A 20611-nucleotide genomic window follows, 5' to 3' on the forward strand; every position below is an offset into this window, starting at 1 on the left:
GAGAAAGGAGATAAATTTTGCATTCATCAGAAAGATTTGGCATACTAGCAAAGTACATGGAGCATTGAAGCAGAAATCCCTTACAGTTGCAGGCCTCACCGGCATATTTTTCAGGAGTTGGGAGAAGTTGCACGGGAGTAGAGGTAGCTTCAGAGCGCATTAAGAGGGCCTGTGACATTACAGCGGTTAACTGTGCCATCCTGGTGTTGAGGTTGGCGAGCATTTGCTGATGTTCTCCTAAGAGGTGTCCCTGAGCATTCAGAGCTGTTTGCTTTGTCTCCTTCGCTATATCCATAATGAGGTGAAGTATCCTGTCTGAGTGCAGGCACTCATGGATGTATGTACAGGGGAGAGTGGGGATACAAACAGGAAGCGTAGCCAAATTGGTGAGCAAACTCGTAGTGAAAGCCAGGCAAGGATCAGTCGATCAGCGAACAGAATATCAGAGAGAGGACAGAGGCAGATAATGGGAAAACATAGCAAAAGTTAAATAACAGGAAAGCAGGTAGATTAGAAAGGCTTGGTATGGCTGGAAAGACAGAACGATACTTCGCACTGAAGGACAGTGAGGGAGAGGCTTAAGTAGCGTTGCTGATGATTGTTAATAAGAGACAGCTGAAGTTAATAAGACAGAGACAGGGAGCACTGTGAACCTTGGGCATTGTAGTCTTGGGAAGCTATGTTTGTAGATTGCTTTGCATTCTGACTCGCAAAGCCATTACTGACAGTCCTTCACTTTAAATAGACAAACTAACAATTTTTGTTCTCCCAGTTCTCCAATTTTTACTTTATTTTGTCAATATGTAAATAATTTAAAAGGGACATATTTCCTAAAAGTCACTTTTTCAGTGCTTGTGCACATACTTTTTGATATTTGGAGTACCAACCAACCTACAAACTCTGAAATAAGAGACCCAGTCAGTTTCTTACGTTTTGTCTATTTCAGAAAACATGAGCTTCAACAACCTGTTTGGATTCTACTCCCTTTTCTATTTCACAAGTAGCACTCATTAGAATTATACCACCCCCTGAGTATCTGAGTATCTCCAGTCATGACTTGAAAACTGCCTTTGCAAATGAATATTTATTTGCAAAGGCAACCTGACTGCTGACTGGCCAGTGAGCAGTGGCTCGTTATCATTTAAAGGAATAGGCAGTCAAATCGGCCATTTTGAACAGGGCTGTTTGGACAGAGTGAGAAGGGAGCTGTAGGGCTTTATCCTTGTGGTATTTAGACCAAAGCAAAGTTTCATCATAGACCCTGATGAAACAGCAAAGAAGGAACTGCAGCACCCTCGCCCGGGAGCAGGAAACCAGGGCCTCCTCCTGGAGCTAGACCTGGGATGGGAGCTTGCCTGCGTGCCTCGGCCCCTGGGGCCTGGCCAGGCACAGCCTGAAGAAATTACATGGAGCCGCCACCATGTGGGCTCACCACCCGCAAGGACAGGCATCGGGGTTAGGTGTAGCGTGAGCCAGGTGTCAGGCAAAGGTGGGAGCCTGGGCATGCTGATCCTCGGCAGCACAGACTAGTTTTTGTGACGTGGAACGTCACCTCTCTGTTGGGGAAGGAACCTGAGCTGATGCAGGAGGCGGAGCGGTACCAACTAGATGTCTTTGGGCTTACCTCCACACATATATATTTTTCTAAATAAAAAGCACTGGTTCTGGAACCAAACTCATGGAGAGGGGTTGGACTCCTCTCCTTTTCCAGAGTTGTCCAGGGTGAGTGGCACTGGGCAGGTGTGGGGATACTCACCAGCCCCCGACTGACCGTCACTATGTTGATGTTTTCCCCGGAGATTGAGAGGGTCGCACCAAGCAGCAGTGCAGAGTATTTGGCCTCCTTGGAGTTGCTGGGTGGTGTCCTGGAAGGGGTGCTGCCTGGGGACTCCATAGTTCATAGGGACTTCAACGCTCATGTGGGCAATGATGGAGAAACCTTGAGGTGGGTGATTGGGAGGAACGGCCTGCCTGATCTAAACTCGAGCGGCGTTTTGTTGTTGGACTTCTGTGCTTATCATGGATTGGCCATAACAAACACCATGTTTGAGCATAAGGTGGTTCATAAGTGTACCTGGTACCAGAACACCTTAGGCTAAAGATTGATGATCAACTTTGAGAGAGCTTTTTGTGCATCCCAGGGGAGACTGGGGACATGGAATCCAAATGGACCATGTTCAAAGCTTCCAATGTAGAGGCAACTGGCAGGAACTATGGCCAAAAGGTTGTTGGTGCCCATCATGGCGATAACCTTAAGAGCCTGCTGGTGAACACTGGCGGTGGAGGAAGCCATCGAGCTGAAGAAAGAGGCCTTTTGGGTTTGGTTGGCCCAGGAGTCCCTTGAGGCAGTGGACAGGTACCGGGAGGCCAGAAGGGCTGCAGCTTTGGTAGTTGCTGAAGCAAAAACCCAGGTGTGGGAGGAGTTCGGGGGAGGCTATAGAGAAGGACTTTCGGTTGGCCTCAAGGAAGTTCTGGCAAACCATTCAGCCACTCAGGAAGGGGAAGCAGGGCTTGCCTCAGGCTGTGTGCAACTGGGGAGAACTGCTGACCCAAACTGGGGACATTGTCAGGCGGTAGAAGAAGCACTTTGAAGAACTCCTGAACCCATCCTTCGTGGAGGAGGTGGAGTCTGAGAACTCAGCAAAAGCTTCACCCATATTTCTGGCAGAGGTCACTTAGGTAGTCAAGAAGCTTCTCCGTAGCATTGCGGCAGGGATGGATGAGATTCACCCTGAGATGCTGAAGGCTCTGGATATTGTTGGGCTGTCTTGGCTGACACACATCTTCAGTGTCGCATGGAGGTCAGGTACAGTGCCAGTGGAGTGGCAGACTGGGGTGGTAGTTCCTCTTTTTAAAACTAGGGACCAGAGAGTGTGCTCCAATTAAAGGGGTATGATGCTGCTCAGCCTCCCCAGGAAAATTTATTCCAGGGTGCTGGAAAGGAGGCTCCAACTGATTGTCAAACCTCAGATTCAGGAGGAGCACTGGAAAAATGATATCTTAAGTTAGAATATCTTGAATATAGTTGAAATGATCTAGCATTTCCTATTAGAAGAATACAAGACACCAAGTCTAAGATTATTAAAACTAGTTCAAGATTGTAACCAACTTATTCCAAGATATCTTGTCAAGTAAAATTATCTGTCCATGCAGCAAGATAATTTCACTGGTATTAAGGAATTTTCTCCTTCAGTTTTTTGCAGTCAGCAGTGTGGATTCTGTCCTGGCTGTGGAACGGTGGACCAGCTCTTTACCCTGGCAGGATTGTTTGGGGGGGGGGGGTCATGGGAGTATGACTAGTCAGTCTACAGTTGTGGTCAGAAGTTTACATACAGGGACATGAATGTCATTTTAGATATGAATGTCATGGCAATATTTGGGCTTTCAGTAATTTCTTTGAACTGTTCTTTTTCTGTGGCAGAATGATTGTGCAGCATACATCTTTAATTAAGGCGGCACGGTGGTGTAGTGGTTAGCGCTGCTGCCTCACAGCAAGAAGGTCCGGGTTCGAGCCCCGTGGCCAGCGAGGGCCTTTCTGTGCGGAGTTTGCATGTTCTCCCCGTGTCCGCATGGGTTTCCTCCGGGTGCTCCGGTTTCCCCCACAGTCCAAAGACACGCAGGTTAGGTTAACTGGTGACTCCAAAATGACCGTAGGTGTGAATGTGAGTGTGAATGGTTGTCTGTGTCTATGTGTCAGCCCTGTGATGACCTGGCGACTTGTCCAGGGTGTACCCCGCCTTTCGCCCGTAGTCAGCTGGGATAGGCTCCAGCTTGCCTGCGACCCTGTAGAAGGATAAAGCGGCTAGAGATAATGAGATGAGATGAGACATCTTTAATTAAAAAAAAAAACCACTAGAATTTGGTGCACAAATTTTCATTTTCTTTGGGTTTTCTGAAATCAACACAGGGTCAGAATTATACATACATGGTCAGGGTTATACAACACAGGGTCAAATTTTACATACGCTCAGATTATTAATTCAGAGGTGCTGAAACTTCCAAAATGTCTCTTATCTTGCCAAGGCCAAGGTCTCTTAACTTCTTGTTGGTGATCATGATTGACTACAGCTGGTAGCATTTCTGTGCCTTCAAAATAAGGGTTTGTTTACAGTACTCATTGGATTGCCCAACCCAGAATACAATGGGGAAAGTCCAAGGAGCTCAGTGCAGATCTGAGAAAGAGGATCACAGATATACACAACTTATCTCTTGGAGCCATTTCTAAACTGTAAATTCCAAGGATTTCCAAGGATTTCAGGAAATTCAAAGAAAATTAAAACTTGTGCAACAACTTCTAGTGTTTTTTATTAAAGATGTATGCTGTACATTATGCCACAGAAAAAGAGCAGTTCAAAGAAATTACTGAAAACCCAAATATTGCCATGACATTCATATCCACGATGACATTCATGTCACTGTATGTAAACTTCTGACCACAATTGTACATGTGTTTTGTAGACTTGGAAAAGGCTTACAACTGTGTCCCCCAGGGGCGCTTGTGGGGGGCACTGCGGAAGTATGGGGTATCAGGGTTGTTGCTATGCATCATCTGGTCCTTGTTCCACCAAAGTGTGAGCTGTGTCCGTATTCTTGGTACAAAGTCAAACTTTGGTAGGTATTGGACTCCACCAAGGGTGCCCCTTGTTGTCAATCCTGTTTGTGATATTCATGGATGGGATCTCAAGGTGCAGCCAGGGTGAGGAGGGTGTCCGGTTTGGGAATCTCAGAATTGCATCTCTGCTTTTTGTAGATGATGTGGTTCTGTTGGCTTCTTCAGAGCATGACCTTCAGCATGCATTGGAATGGTTTTGCAGCTGGGATGAAAGTCAGCACCTCCAAGTCTGAGGCCATGGTTCTCTGCTGGAAAACAGTGGAGTGCTTCCTCCAGGTTAGGAGTGAGTTGCTGCCCCAAGTGAAGGAGTTCAAGTATCTTGGGGTCTTGTTCATGAGTGATGGTAAAATGGAGCCTGAGATGGACAGGCAGATTGGGGTGGCATCAGCAGTAATGCAGGCATTATACTGGACTGTCGTGGTGAAGAGGGAGCTGAGCCAGAAGGCAAAGGTTTCGATTTACCAGTCAAGCTACGTTCCAACCCTCACCTATGGTCATGAGCTTTGGGTAGTGACCGAAAGGATGAGATTGCATATACAAGCCGCTGAAATGAGCTTTCTCCATAGGGTGGCTGGGCTCACCCTTAGAGATGGGATGAGGAGCTCAGACATCCGGAGGGATCTCTGAGCAGAGCTGCTTGCTCCTTCATGTCAAAAGGAGTCAGGTGAGGTGGTTTGGGCTTCTGATTAGGATGCCTCCTGGGTGCCTTCCTTTGGAGGTTTTCCAGGTACGTCCAACTGGGAGGAGACCTCGGGGTAGACCTAGAAGATGCTAGAGAGATTATACAGTGGTGCTTGAAAGTTTGTGAACCCTTTAGAATTTTCTATATTTCTGCATAAATATGACCTAAAACATCATCAGATTTTCACACAAGTCCTAAAAGTAGATAAAGAGAACCCAGTTAAACAAATGAGACAAAAATATTATACTTGGTCACTTATTTATTGAGGAAAATGATCCAATATTACATATCTGTGAGTGGCAAAAGTATGTGAACCTTGCTTTCAGTATCTGGTGTGACCCCCTTGTGCACAATAACTGCAACTAAATGTTTGTGGTAACTGTTGATCAGTCCTGCACACCGGCTTGGAGGAATTTTAGCCCATTCCTCCGTACAGAACAACTTCAACTCTAGGATGTTGGTGGGGTTCCTCACATGAACTGTTCGCTTCAGGTCCTTCCACAACATTTTGATTGGATTAAGGTCAGGACTTTGACTTGGCCATTCCAAAACATGAACTTTATTCTTCTTTAACCATTCTTTGGTAGAATGACTTGTGTGCTTAGGGTCGTTGTCTTGCTGCATGACCCACCTTCTCTTGAGATTCACTTCATAGACAGATGTCCTGACATTTTCCTTTAGAATTCGCTGGTATAATTCAGAATTCATTGTTCCATCAATGATGGCAAGCCATCCTGGCCCAGATGCAGCAAAACAGGCCCAAACCATGATACTACCACTACCATGTTTCACAGATGGGATAAGGTTATTATGCTGGAATGCAGTGTTTTCCTTTCTCCAAACATAACGTTTCTCATTTAAACCAAAAAGTTATATTTTGGTCTCATCCATCCACAAAATTTTTTCCAATAGCCTTCTGGCTTGTCAACGTGATCTTTAGCAAACTGCAGACAAGCAGCAATGTTCTTTTTGGAGAGCAGTGGCTTTCTCCTTGCAACCCTGCCATGCACACCATTGTTGTTCGGTGTTCTCCTGATGGTGGACTCATGAACATTAACATTAACCAATGTGAGAAAGGCCTTCAGTTGCTAAGAAGTTACCCTGGGGTCCTTTGTGACCTCACCGATGATTACACATCTTGCTCTTGGAGTGATCTTTGTTGGTCAACCACTCCTGGGGAGGGTAACAATGGTCTTGAATTTCCTCCATTTGTACACAGTCTATCTGACTGTGGATTGGTGGAGTCCAAACTCTTTAGAGATGGTTTTGTAACCTTTTCCAGCCTGATGAGCATCAACAACACTTTTTCTGAGGTTCTCAGAAATCTCATTTGTTCGTGCCATGATACACTTCCACAAACATGTGTTGAGAAGATCAGACTTTGATAGATCCATTCTTTAAATAAAACAGGGTGCCCACTCACACCTGATTGAAAACACCTGACTCTAATTTCACCTTCAAATTAACTGCTAATCCTAGAGGTTCACATACTTTTGCCGCTCACAGATATGTAATATTGGATAATTTTCCTCAATAAATAAATGATCAAGCATAATATTTTTGTCTCATTTGTATAACTGGGCTCTCTTCATCTACTTTTAGGACTTGTATGAAAATCTGATGATGTTCTTGGTCATATTTATGCAGAAATATAGCAAATTCTAAAGGGTTCACAAACTTTCAAGCACCACTGTATATCTCATCTGGCCTTGGAGTGCTTTGGGATCCCCAGGAGGAGCTGGAAAGCATTGCTGGGGAGAGGGATACCTAGAATACCCTGCTTCGCCTGCTGCAACCGTGACCCGACATTGAATAAGCAGAGGAAAACGGTTGGATGGGATGGATGGATGGATATTTCAGCCAAAGCGCGTCATCGACATTTCATTCAGATCTCAAGGAACTGCATCAACTTGTGGAAAAGGGGTATCGTAGGTCATCTTTAAAATCATAGACTAAGAGGATGTACTCACCGGTGGGCCTCTGAAACCTTCTGTTCCAGTGTCGCCTTTTCTGCCCGTGTCACCGATCAGACCCTGAAAAGATTTACACATACACACACTTTGAGAAAAGTTGTAATAGCTTTAATGGCCTTTTTTTTTTTTTCAAATTACTACCTCCACATTGTGTACTGGGTGTTTTCTGTAGTGCCCGAAAAGTGCGGTTGATTTGGCCAGTCTGATTTGACCGAGCGAGTGAAATGTCCAAATGTTTTCTTGCAGACTGGTTTATTTGATGGCAACTTGTATTTCTTCTGTAATATTAAAGCTTTCCATTTCCCACACCTATAAACTGAAAATGCAAGCTCGGCCTCTTCTGTTTGAACACTGGAAAATTGTATTAAATTCTGTTCTTTTGTGTAACATAGGTCTCTGTGAAGACCGTCTGTTTCAGTAAGAACATCAAGTTCCTCGAGTCGATTTCTGTGACATTATGGGCAGGGGGAACAGAAAGGGTGTGTGACCTACCTGTGGCCCTCTCGGTCCTCGGTTTCCTTTGGTGCCTTTATCCCCAACTGCACCATACAGCCCCTGAGAAACCATCAAGAAAACAGTGTTTAGAGACATGTTTATCTCTAAAGTGATAAACCTTTTCTCACTGTGTGAATATTAACACCAAAAAACTAGAACTCAAGCTTTTTCCATGACCCACCTCAGGATTCTCAGGAGTGGGACTGTTTGAGTACGCAACACCATATTGACACACAAACTCAATCAATTAAATTTTGTGTAATCAAAAGCAGCAACACACCATTCGACTGTTCAATGATTTTATTTATTTATTTTTACAGCTTTTTCTTTCAGGTTTTCTCTCAAACATGTTTGCTGCTGCTTCCTTTACCATAACGGGATGAATATTGGTCAATACGTGATTGTTGTTTTTGATTTGTTCCGACAGTCGCTTAAGATGAAAATCAGAAAAAATGTGAGCCAACTTTGTTGTAGCCAAATTGTAAGGTATAAAACACTTGGTGGCTTGCTGTTAGAGGAAAATAATCAACCACAGGGAGGCATGATGAAGTGGAGTTACTGTTACAATGCCAATGTTGACTGTTTTGCTGTAATATTTGTATTAAATATTGATGTTTTCAGAGCAGTTTGGACATACCTGAACTCCAGGTAGACCTTGATCACCTTTCTCTCCTTTGGGTCCAGTTATCCCAGGAGAACCCTGAAGAGAGAGAGAAAGCTGAACATTATGACTGAGACACAAGGAGTCAAAGTTTTTGGGACCAAGGACTACAAATGTTATATTTCCACTTTAAGAGTACTTAAAGGGTCCTCACCCGCACTCCTGGATGTCCATCTGGTCCCACTGGTCCTGGTTCTCCTTGTTCAGTGGAGGAAGGCCCCTGAAAATTGATTGATTGATTGATTGATTGTAATTTAGAGATGATGCAATGGAAACTGTTAGATGGACAAATAATGTAATCACCAAATTCAAACATCCATCATATATGATACTCTGTCAGATAATGGAAAAGTTTATAGTCATGTGATCATGGTTTTTGGAGACAGGAATGACTGAAGCCACTTTGGGTTATACAGAGGAATGTGAACAACTCAAATGTATATAGGTTCTTACAGGGGAATAGAATGAAAAAAGGTTTAGTTGTCGCTGCAAAACATAATTAAATATAGTAGAATTAAACAATAGAACAGAAAAGAATAGATGAAATAGAAAAGAGTGAAAATAAAGGATTAGATTAGATTAGATTAGATTAGATTAGATTAGATTAGATTAGATTAGATAAAACTTTATTGATCCCTTCGGGAGGGTTCCCTCAGGGAAATTAAGATTCCAGCAGCATCATTACAGATAAACAGAGAAAAGAAATAGAGAAAAACTTCTAGATAAATTAAAATAAATTAAGTATTTACATATACAAATATAAAAGAATAAGATATGGGGAAGGGGGGAGAAGTGGGGTTAGGGTAAGTGTGTGTGTGTGTGTGGGGAAGCAGGAAAGATATTGCAGTTTATATTGCACATTATATTGCACATTGTACGGTATTGCTTATTGTTAGGCTAGGCTAGGCTACTGCTCCTTCCCGTCCTCTGTCCTCCTGTTACCCCTCCTCCCCCCAGAGAGGAGTTGTACAAGCTGATGGCGTGACGGACAAAGGAGTTTTTGAGTCTGTTCGTCCTGCACTTGGGAAGGAGCATTCTGTCACTGAACAGGCTCCTCTGGTTGCTGATGACAGTGTGCAGAGGGTGACTGGCATCATCCATGATGTTCAATAGTTTGTCCATAGACCTCTTCTCTGCCACCATCACCAGAGAGTCCAGCTTCTTGCCGACCACAGAGCTGGCCTGCCTGATCAGTTTGTCCAGCCTGGATGTGTCGTCCTTGGATGTGCTGCCCCCCCCCCCCCCCCCCCCCCCCCAGCACACCATGGTGTAAAACAGGACACTGGTGACCACAGACTGATAGAACATCCACAGGAGTTTCCTGCAGATGTTAAAGGACCGCAGCCTCCTAAGGAAGTATAGCCTGCTCTGTCCCTTCCTGTATAAGTGATTGGTGTTGCAAGTCCAGTCCAGCTTGCTGTCCAGCCACAGCCCAAGGTACTTGTAGGAATCCACAGCCTCCACCTCGATTCCCTCGATCAGAACTGGTCGTGACCTTGGTCTGGACCTCCCAGAGTCAATGACCAGCTCCTTGGTCTTTGAGGTGTTGAGCTGCAGATGGTTCCTGTTTAGCAGTCATTGCAAAATAGAGCACACACCCATCAGCCATAACATTAAACCACCTGCCGAATATAATGTAGGTCCCCCTTGTGCCATCAAAACAGCTCTGACCCGTCAAGGTCTGGACTCCACAAACCTCTGAAGGTGTGCTGTGGTATCTGGCACCAAGACATCAGCAGCGGATTTTTAAGTTGTGACATGGGGCTTCCATGGATCGGGCTTGTTTGTCTAGCACATTCCACAGATGCTTGATCAGATTGAGATCTGGGGAATTTGGAGGCTGAGTCAACACTGATGAATCTTTATCATGTTCCTCAAACCCTTCCTGAACAATTTTTGCAATGTCTCTGGCCACTGTCTTTTGGGAATACTGTTACCATGAAGGGGTGAACTTGGTCTGCAACAATGTTCAGGTTGGTAATACGTGTCAAAGTAACATCCACGTGAATGCCAGGAACCAAAGTTTCCCAGCAGAACATTGCCCAGAATATCGCACTGCCTCTGCCGGCTTGCCTTCTTCCTATAGTGCATCCTGGTGCCATCTCTTCCCCAGGTAAGTGACGCACATGCACCCAGCCATCCACATGATGGAAAATAAAACATGATTCATCAGACCAGACCACCTTCTTCCATTGCTCCAGGGTCCAGTTGCCCATTGTCTGAGCTTTTAGCAATGGACAGGGTTCGCCATGGGCACACTGACTGGTCTGCAGCTACACAGCCCCAGACACAGTAAGCTGTGATGCACTGTGTATGTTCTGGCTCCTTTCGGTCAGAGTCAGCATTAACTTTTTCAGCAATTTTGTGCGACAGTAGCTCTTTTGTGGGATTGGACCACACGCATCAGTGAGCCTTTGGCGCCATGACACTGTCACCGGTTTCCTGGTTGTCCTTCCTTGGACCACTTTTGGTAGGTATTAACCACTGCATGTCTGGAACACCCAAAAGACATGCTGTTTTGGAGATGCTCAGACCCAGTCATCTAGCCATCACAATTTGGTCCTTGTCAAAGTCACTCAGGTTCTTGCGCTTGCCCATTTTTCCTGCTTCCAACACATCAACTTTGAGAACTACCAAATATACTCGCCCCTGGACAGGTGCCATTGCAATGAGATAATCAGTGTTATTCACTTCACCTGGTAGTGGTTTTAATGTTTTGACTCATTGAATATGATTTGAATAAGATTAAATATTACAATTATAGATGAACTTGAAAAGAAGGAAATTGAATCGAATTAAATAAAAATACTCCAAATTTTAGCAGTCATTGCAAAAAGGAATAGAATAGAATGAAATGGAAAAGAATGGAATACAGTCAGATGAAGTCAAAAAGAATAAGATAAAATGATTTTGAATAAAATGTAAGTTTTCGGTCAGTGCAAAGTTCATAGAATAGAAATGAGGGAATACTGTAATAGAATTGTACTACCGGAGTTCCTGGTGGTCCCTTCTTCCCAGGAAAGCCCTATAAAATAGAAGAAATGAGATCACTGCACTCATTCCGAATTTCTCCGAATTTGCTTGCGCTCCAGATATTTCCTGCTGCGGCATGCTTTTCTGATGAGCAGTGTAGCACATGACCCAGGCAGCAACACGGATCCAAACACTGAACGCTCCCGCTGCCAAAACTTCACCCAAAAGAAGACAAGCAGTCTTAAGCTTAAACTAAACATCAGTACATTTGCCGAGAAGCTGCGTTCCAGCTGCAGCTGAAATGGACTTACATGCTCTCCACGCTCACCGGCTTGACCCGGCTCTCCATCTGGGCCTTGATTACCCTGACAGGAAGGGAGTTGAGTTTTTATTAGTTAATTCTGCCCAATTTGCTGTTTATCTTAAAAAAAAAAAGAGAGATTCATGTTGCACTAATCCAGTGATATGTTTACATTTTGTATTTAATATCATTAATAATTCAAATGTAAAATAAATAAAATAAAATTCTATAAATTTAGATAATGTCATGAATAAGATTGATTGATTGATTCGATGCAAACACTCACAGGAAAGCCTACGTATCCCAGCTCACCCTTTGGACCCCGCACTCTGCTGTCTGCACCGGGTATCCCCTATTTACCGACATTTAATGCAAAGAATAAAATTAAATGCTTAATATCAATTATTACGCCTAAAAAAATGAATTCAACATTTATTTATTTATTTATGCAATGGATGCCCAAAAAAGTAAACAATTATAAATTATTCATATTGTAGTTTAGAACATTTGAGTATTTTCGTGATAAATATGCAATCATAAATTAGAAATTAAAAGCTAAAATAATTCAATTAAGAGTACGAATACAGAAGTCAATTTATAATTTTAATAATAATGATGATGAGAATGACTTACGATATTTAAATAGGAATTTTATTTATTTTTATCAAGCTGAATTGTTTTAAACATTGCAGAACCACTCACAGGGTCTCCTCTCACACCACGTTCTCCCTTGGGGCCAGAATCTCCTCTCACTCCTTTTACACCCTGCAAACAGACGTGAGACAAAGATGAAGCAACTGCATGAGAATTACTATTCACTGGATAGATGGACATTCAATGAATATTTCAATTTTTTCATGAACTCATGCTGCTGTTTATAATTATGTTGTAAATTCCACATTGAAGAAAATTTTCTCCATTGAATGTGCAAGATATCCATGGGATGTACTTACTGAGCGTCCGTGATCTCCCTTCGGTCCTGCCATTCCAGTTTCACCAGTCTCACCCTGTTCAGGACAAAGAATCGAATCAGTGAGTCACTCGTTCATAATCTGGGATTTGATTGCAGTGTTCTGGTAACTGGTTTAAAGCTAGCAGTATCTTAATGAATGATATCCTGGACCAGGATTAGCCTGCTCAATAAACCTGTTACATCAAGGAATAAACAAGTATTCATTCATTGGATCATATCGCAAGAATCAGGAGAAGAATCCGCATGTCTTTTAATGATGGAGGTTCACCTGTTCACCATCCACCCCAGTGAGTCCGAACTCTCCTTCGTCTCCCTGTTCAAAAAAAAAAAAAAAAAACTCAGGAGGTAGAATATCAGTTTCTGGGCAAACATGGTGAGAAAGACTCCTCGACTGGCGGGGTGTGAAAAGCCGTCCTGGTACTCACGTGATCCCCAGTATATCCTATTGATCCCTGGAGAAAATACAAAAAGGTGGTACTTTAATGATTTGTAGAGAAAATGCATTGTTTTATTTTCATGAAATACAAGCACAAGATAGCTTGTATAGAAGGTTGTAGGCTAAACGCTGGATGACAAACTTGATGACAACGTGGTGTAAATGTTTTTTAAAGCCCGACTCGTAGCAGAAAACAGGAGATTATTATATTCCTGGCATGTTCTACCTTGAGGCCTCTTTTACCAGGGCAGCCTTGGTGTCCTTGAGTTCCGTTCAGACCCGGCTGACCCCTTTCACCCTGTTCATAACAAGAAATAGCAGTATTAACCATCAAATACATTGCTCTCATGGAAAGTGGGTTGAATAATGTGTTTTTAAGAGCAGCAGAATTGATTAAAATAGTTGAAAATGTGCTCACCGGGCTTCCGTCGTCACCAGGTATTCCAGGATGACCCATTAACCCTGGTCCTCCCTTTGAAATCCGAAACATAGTTAGCAAATTAAATCAGACACTTGCTATTTTAATAGTGCACAATAAGAATTTGCGGGGCAACAACAACAACAAAAAAACAATTGCATGCGTCTTTCTTTTACAACTTTTTTGTCATAATGACCGTGTCAGTCCTGTCAGGTCAGGATTCCATCAGTGTCTTGAGATCTTTGTGTTTGTGTGTACTTTCTGGTGTTTCACTTCATGTTCCAAATAATCCTGCAAATGTGTTCCCATGGGCGGCACGGTGGTGTAGTGGTTAGCGCTGTCGCCTCACAGCAAGAAGGCCCGGGTTCGAGCCCCGTGGCCGGCGAGGGCCTTTCTGTGCGGAGTTTGCATGTTCTCCCCGTGTCCGCGTGGGTTTCCTCCGGGTGCTCCGGTTTCCCCCACAGTCCAAAGACATGCAGGTTAGGTTAACTGGTGACTCTAAATTGACCGTAGGTGTGAATGTGAGTGTGAATGGTTGTCTGTGTCTATGTTTCAGCCCTGTGATGACCTGGCGACTTGTCCAGGGTGTACCCCGCCTTTCGCCCGTAGTCAGCTGGGATAGGCTCCAGCTTGCCTGCGACCCTGTAGAACAGGATAAAGCGGCTAGAGATAATGAGATGAGATGAGATGTGTTCCCATTGTTTGTTTGTTTCAGATTAAGCACATGAAATTCATACTTTCTTTGTGTGCTTTACCAGACCAAATATGTAGCAGTCTGAGAAAACCCATTAGTGTGTCTGCTCAAGGGGGGGGAAGAAAGAAACCCAACAACCCCTTTTTTCCTCCTTGGGTTTTTCTGCCGATTCTGTGTTTTGACCCCTTGACATTTAAGAAACAACAAAATCTGACTTTAGCTACACTTTCTGCAAATATCACTTTGGTGAAATACGAAGCCAGTTTAACAATTGTTTCAAAAAAAAAAAATCCATCTGCCTGGAGATGTTGAAAGTGTGCTTTGCTAACACACAATGTTGTGCTTTGCTCTCGTTATTTGGTTCCGTCTCATCATCAGTGATGTGGGGAAAATTAGTGAACACCTTCTGACCAGTCAGATTCTAGAATTCAACCATGCTGTGGTAAAAATCTACGTGATCTAATGGCTCTTGCACTGATTACACTGGTTATTTGATTCGTATCTGATTTGCTGTCAGAGGCACATGTAAAGATGAACATATTTCTGAATTAGATTTTCAATGACGTTCTCATTCACTTTCTCAAAATCAATTAAAAAGAAAAGACTGGAATAGATGAGGCTGCACCTTTAATCCCAGGGGCCCAAACCGTCCCATGGCGCCAAAATCACCCTGACATGTACACGTCATATTGCAGCACACTCTTGATGCCACTGCTTCCTGTTTTATGGAGAAAAAGTGGAAGGAAAAAAAATCGGATCAGGAGAGACAATCCAGAATATTGCACTGTCTTAAACATCTAAAGTGTCGAACAATACCAAGAAATAATTTGTTACATTCAAATTGCAATATATTCTATTTATATTGAGGAATATCCTCACAATACCATATAGCCCTCTAATCTGAATATTTTAAGGAATAAAAGAAGCTCACAAGCTGTTCCTGAAGTGCATTTCCCACATTAAGCATGTTGATGGAAAGGGGCTTGTTATAGTTGAAACCTCGTCCAAATTCCAGCGCTTGGTGGTCCACATTGTCTTTCAGAGCCACGATCAGCAGTGCGTTAACCCCTAGTGCACAAATGACAGTCGGGAATATGCATTTAAAACAATTTCAAGTTGGGTTTTCAGCTAAAAGTGAGACGACATTAGCGCTCATTCTGTTGCCACTTAAAGCGAAAGAAAAGTTGACCCTTCCATTCAGTGAATTAACTCATTCAGTTTCTTTATTTGTTCAAGGTTATTGTTATTGCTTACTCTTTCATTATTCACTTGAAAAACTATGCATCATTCAATAAAATGTAGAAATGATAAGAATGTACAAATAAAGTAGAATGGTTTTGGCTTGGATATATGAGGAGACATCTAGTTTCATTATGAACTTGGTCCTGAGAACCGCTATGTCTAAAGAAACCTCCGGAAGGCCCAGTACTGAGCTTTGACAGACTCTTGAAGACATGCATGGAAGCTGTTCTTAATATACAGTTAGGTCCATAAATATTTGGACAGAGGCAACATTTTTCTAATTTTGGTTCTTTACATTACCACAGTGAATTTTGAACAAAACAATTCAGATGCAGGTGAAGTTCAGACTTTCAGCTTTAATTCAGTGGGTTGAACAAAATTGATTGCATAAAAATGTGAGGAACTAAAGCATTTTTAAAACACAATCCCTTCATTTCAGGGGCTCAAAAGTAATTGGACAAATTAAATTGTAAATAAAATGTTCATTTCTAATACTTGGTTGAAAACCCTTTGTTGGCAATGACTGCCTGAAGTCTTGAACTCATGGACATCACCAGACGCTGTTTCTCCTCCTTTTTAATGCTCTGCCAGGCCTTTACTGCAGCGGTTTTCAGTTGCTGTTTGTTTGTGGGCCTTTCTGTCTGAAGTTTAGTCTTTAACAAGTGAAATGCTGCTCAATTGGGTTGAGATCAGGTGACTGACTTGGCCATTCAAGAATATTCCACTTCTTTGCTTTAATAAACTCCTGGGTTTCTTTGGCTTTATGTTTTGGGTCATTGTCCATCTGTATTATGAAACGCCAATTATTATTTGGCTGGATTTGAGCACACAGTACGTCTCTGAATACCTCAGAATTCATTCGGCTGCTTCTGTCCTGTGTCATATCATCAATAAACACTAGTGACCCAGTGCCACTAGCAGCCATGCATGCCCAAGCCATCACACTGCCTCCGCCGTGTTTTACAGATGATGTGGTATGCTTTGGATCATGAGCTGTACCACGCCTTCGCCATACTTTTTTACTGCCATCATTCTGGTAGAGGTTGATCTTGGTTTCATCTGTCCAAAGAATGTTCTTCCAGAACTGTGCTGGCTTTTTTAGATGTTTTTTAGCAAAGTCCAATCTAGCCTTTTTATTCTTGAGGCTTATGAGTGGCTTGCACCGTGCCGTGAACCCTCTGTATTTACTTTCATGCAGTCTTCTCTTTATGGTAGATTTGGATATTGATACGCCTACCTCCTGGAGAGTGTTGTTCACTTGGTTGGCTGTTGTGAAGGGGTTTCTCTTCACCATGGAAATTATTCTGCGATCATCCACTACTGTTGTCTTCTGTGAGTGTCCAGGTCTTTTTGCATTGATGAGTTCACCAGTGCTTTCTTTCTTTCTTTCTTTCTTTCTTTCTTTCTTTCTTTCTTTCTTTCTTTCTTTCTCAGGATGTACCAAATTGTAGATTTTGCCACTCCTAATATTGTAGCAATTTCTCGGATGGGTTTTTTCTGTTTTCGCAGCTTAAGGATGGCTTGTTTCACCTGCATGGAGAGCTCCTTTGACCGCATGTTTTCTTCACAGCAAAATCTTCCAAATGCAAGCACCACACCTCAAATCAACTCCAGGCCTTTTATCTGCTTAATTGAGAATGACATAACGAAGGAATTGCCCACACCTGCCCATGAAATAGCCTTTGAGTCAATTGTCCAATTACTTTTGGTCCCTTTAAAAACAGGGTGGCACATGTTAAGGAGCTGAAACTCCTAAACCCTTCATTCAATTTTAATGTGGATACCCTCAAATGAAAGCTGAAAGTCTGGACTTTATGTCCATGTCCATTATAGAACTATAACTTGAATATGTTTCAGTAAACAGGTAAAAAAACAAAATTTGTCAGTGTCCAAATATATATCGACCTAACTGTATTCCCAATCCAACTTTCACATTAATTAATATGTAGAATAATTTGACATCTTTCAGAAATGAGCTAATGACCAATAATTTGCTAATAATTCCCAAAGTCTCAGCTGTTTTGGAAAGGGTGAACAGTCAGTAGACATTCAGGATTTTCATTGGCTTGGAATGAATATCCAGGGAGTACCATGTTTGTTTTATTTGTATGCAGTCGTAAGCCTGTTTAATCCCCCTTCACCAATTCATCACCAGTCTGACTTGTTATCATACCACTTTGCCGGAGGCTCTCTGCACTCGCCTTTAGATGCGCCATGGAATCGTCAAATCCATCTGTGAATAGGATAAGCACCTGGGGAAAAAGCAAATGTATATCAGAGGATCATGAGATCATGTGTGGTCTTTGCACTATTGTTTATATCTGCCTTTGTAGGGTTTCTTCATCTACAAAAAAGGTCAGAACCGTTCCTCCAACTCTGATTCGACCCAAAATTGCCGTTTCCAGCTCACCTTCACTCCAGCGTGCGAACTTGTGAATTTTTGTTTGAAGGAGTTTAGAAGAAGTGCATTGAAAGCCGTTGGTGCTGCAGCCCATATTTGGAGCAGCTTGGTGACCGCGTTCTGCTCATACTCTTTAAAGTTAAAATCCTCTATGACTTTCCCATCATTGCCAGAGACAAGGCGGAAGCCAAACTTGGTTTCGATTTCGTCCGCATGGACACAGCAGAGCTCACCAATCATGGATAAACGATTAATAGCTGCAGCAACCAGGGACTCTGTGTGTGGTCCCAGTAGAGGCTGCGAGCTTGTACTTTGTGATGCATCAAATCCAATGCCAATGTCAATAGAGCATCCTGAACAAACAGGAATAAACAGTGCAATCAGGCAACTCCTAGTATAGTGCTTCCTTCCACCAGTAATTTATACAACTCAATATGTATATATTTTGACAATGGAGTGAATCAAATGGTTATAGATTATCCTAAAGTGGTGTTACAGACCTCAGTGACTTTATTCCAACTGAGCGAATCAATGGCAACAATGACAATGACAAAAGAAAACCTTGTCAAAACCCGAGACTCAGTCGGGGCAGACATCTTTTTATTTTATTTATTTGTTAAACAATTTAATTATCAAATGTGATCACTTACCCTCAGAATGTGGTATGACATTTGGTGTGCATATGGCGTCTAGAACTTTATTTGTGGTTGTCTTCAGTGGAAGACTCTCAAAGGTCTCGTAGAAAACACGCTCTTTGGAACCAGTCATTTTGATGAGCTCATGGTGCTTGATATCATGCCCAATCCCAATGGCAAATACAGCAATGTCCTTTGCCCTGAGATTAGCTAATGTACTTGGATCCTCCTCGTCATTAGCTTTGCCATCTGTGATGAGCAGCAAGTTCTGTGACACTCTTTCCTTTATCCTGCTTCCATGCTCCGGTGTAAAGTAAGCTTCTATTTCTTTCAGTGCTTCCCAGGTGTTTGTCCCTTGTTTCCTTTGGGAAATGGCATGTATGCCTTGTTCCACTTGTGCTATATTGTGGTATTTGTCCAGGTAGAAGTGATTAAATATTTTGTCACTGAACTGAGCCACACTAACCCGCCATCGATCTGGTGCAATTTCAAGCTTTTTAACAATGTTGATCGCGGAGCCCTTTACAACTTCCCAGTTCTTCACGGAAATCGATTCGGACCCATCGATCAAGATGACCAGATCTGCCATCTCCTTCTCACACACTAAAATGAGTAAATGAGAGTAACATTTAAATAACACATCAAATCAAACATACTTGCGTTCAGTTCTTGGAGTTGGGTTTACATTGGTGCGGAATTGCTTTACCTGGCTTTGTCAGATTGCATAGTTGTTGAGTAATTGGTTTAGACAGCATTCTAAAAGCCTCATAGTTGTCCGCGTAGAAGGCCCTTTCGTGATTTTCAGTAATTTGTGTGAGCTCAGCCTCAGTGGCTCCTGCCATCCCAATTGCAAAAACGTTGACCTCAGAATCTGCAAGATCTTCAGTCCAGTTTTTGAGTTCAGCAGAGTCAGCGATTGGACCATCTGTTATTAAGCACATCACCTGAGGAACATGATGAAAACGCCTTCCTCCATGTGCCGCTGCAAAGTAGGAGAGTGCAGACTTCAGAGCCTGGACTGTGTTTCTTCTACCTCCAGGAGCGTGCATTCGTGAGATGGCTGCCAGAACCTCGTCCATGCTGTTGTACTGATTTAGAGTGAACTCGGATTTAGGCTGGTCAGAATAAATAATCATTCCAAAGCGGACTCTCTTCTGTCCGACATCTGCCTTTTTCACCAGTCCTTCCAAAAATCTTTTCATCAGCTGAAAATTTGCTTTGTCAGCAATACCAGAGCCATCCACCACAAAGATTACATCCATCAGTTCAGGTCTTTTGCACTCTAGTGAGCAAAACATTTGGGAGATACCATGAACATCATGAACTGGGAAACCAGAAATTTTACGACTTGTTCTATCTAATGCTTGTTGTTGTTGTTGTTGTTAGAAACCCAATACAGGCATCACTTACCAGAATTGCATATCTTGAAGATAATCTCACTATCCAACGTCTGTAGGGAAGCAAAATTGCTGTCCAGGTAGACTCTGTCATAAGATCCAGAAATATCAAACAACTGAGACTTACTAGCATGTTCCAAACCGATCGCATAAATGGTGATGTTGTGCTCTCTAAGAGCTCGAGAAGGCTGTACGACGTCATCTTTGGACACGCTATCGGTAACAAGTATTAGGAACTGCAAAGTATTAGGACGTCCCCCTTTGGCTTCCTGAAACGCCATTAAAACATCTTTAAGTGCCTTGCCTGTGTAGGTTTTGCCTTTAAGCTGCTGGATGGATGCAATTTTCTTTTGTAATGAGTCTTTATCATGGAAGGCGTCTAAGGCAAATTCCACATTTGTGTTCGTGCTGTATTGAACGACAGCGAGTCGCACTCTGTTCTCTTGAATAGGGAGTTTTTCAACTGCAAATCCTATGAGTTCCTTTGTCTTTCGAAAGTCTTGCTCATCAACAGCATCCGCACCGTCAATCAGAAAGACGACATCCGCCAAAAGATCGCCACAAGCTGTAAGACAGGGCAGAAGAAAGTCCATCGTTTCATGGTTGTAGTCTAAGTTGTGGCATGTAAAATTATTTAGAGTTATCTATGAAAAGTTTTCCAGTGACCTACCATGAATATTTTACTTATCGAACAAGAATAAAGCTTAAAACATTCGAT

At 42.7% G+C, this 20611-nt stretch overlaps 1 protein-coding gene across 1 annotated transcript in view; it reads right to left on the reverse strand.

Annotated features, from left to right (window-relative positions):
* Positions 1-20611, reverse strand: part of LOC132889086 (collagen alpha-4(VI) chain) — a 76528-nt gene that overhangs the window by 32663 nt on the left and 23254 nt on the right. Inside the window, exons 7-26 of the mRNA XM_060925249.1 lie at positions 19907-20458; positions 19203-19778; positions 18512-19099; positions 17871-18214; positions 17634-17712; positions 15150-15286; positions 14844-14936; positions 13525-13578; positions 13333-13404; positions 13096-13122; positions 12939-12983; positions 12651-12704; positions 12400-12462; positions 11984-12049; positions 11708-11761; positions 11413-11448; positions 8578-8643; positions 8400-8462; positions 7760-7822; positions 7265-7327 (exon numbers count right to left, since the gene is read on the reverse strand). Coding sequence (XP_060781232.1) covers positions 7265-7327; positions 7760-7822; positions 8400-8462; positions 8578-8643; positions 11413-11448; positions 11708-11761; positions 11984-12049; positions 12400-12462; positions 12651-12704; positions 12939-12983; positions 13096-13122; positions 13333-13404; positions 13525-13578; positions 14844-14936; positions 15150-15286; positions 17634-17712; positions 17871-18214; positions 18512-19099; positions 19203-19778; positions 19907-20458 — 3095 coding nt within the window. The remainder of the gene's footprint in view (positions 1-7264; positions 7328-7759; positions 7823-8399; positions 8463-8577; positions 8644-11412; positions 11449-11707; positions 11762-11983; positions 12050-12399; positions 12463-12650; positions 12705-12938; positions 12984-13095; positions 13123-13332; positions 13405-13524; positions 13579-14843; positions 14937-15149; positions 15287-17633; positions 17713-17870; positions 18215-18511; positions 19100-19202; positions 19779-19906; positions 20459-20611) is intronic.

The sequence above is a fragment of the Neoarius graeffei genome, chromosome 7 (assembly GCF_027579695.1).
Source record: "Neoarius graeffei isolate fNeoGra1 chromosome 7, fNeoGra1.pri, whole genome shotgun sequence".
In the NCBI taxonomy this organism is placed as follows: domain Eukaryota; kingdom Metazoa; phylum Chordata; class Actinopteri; order Siluriformes; family Ariidae; genus Neoarius; species Neoarius graeffei.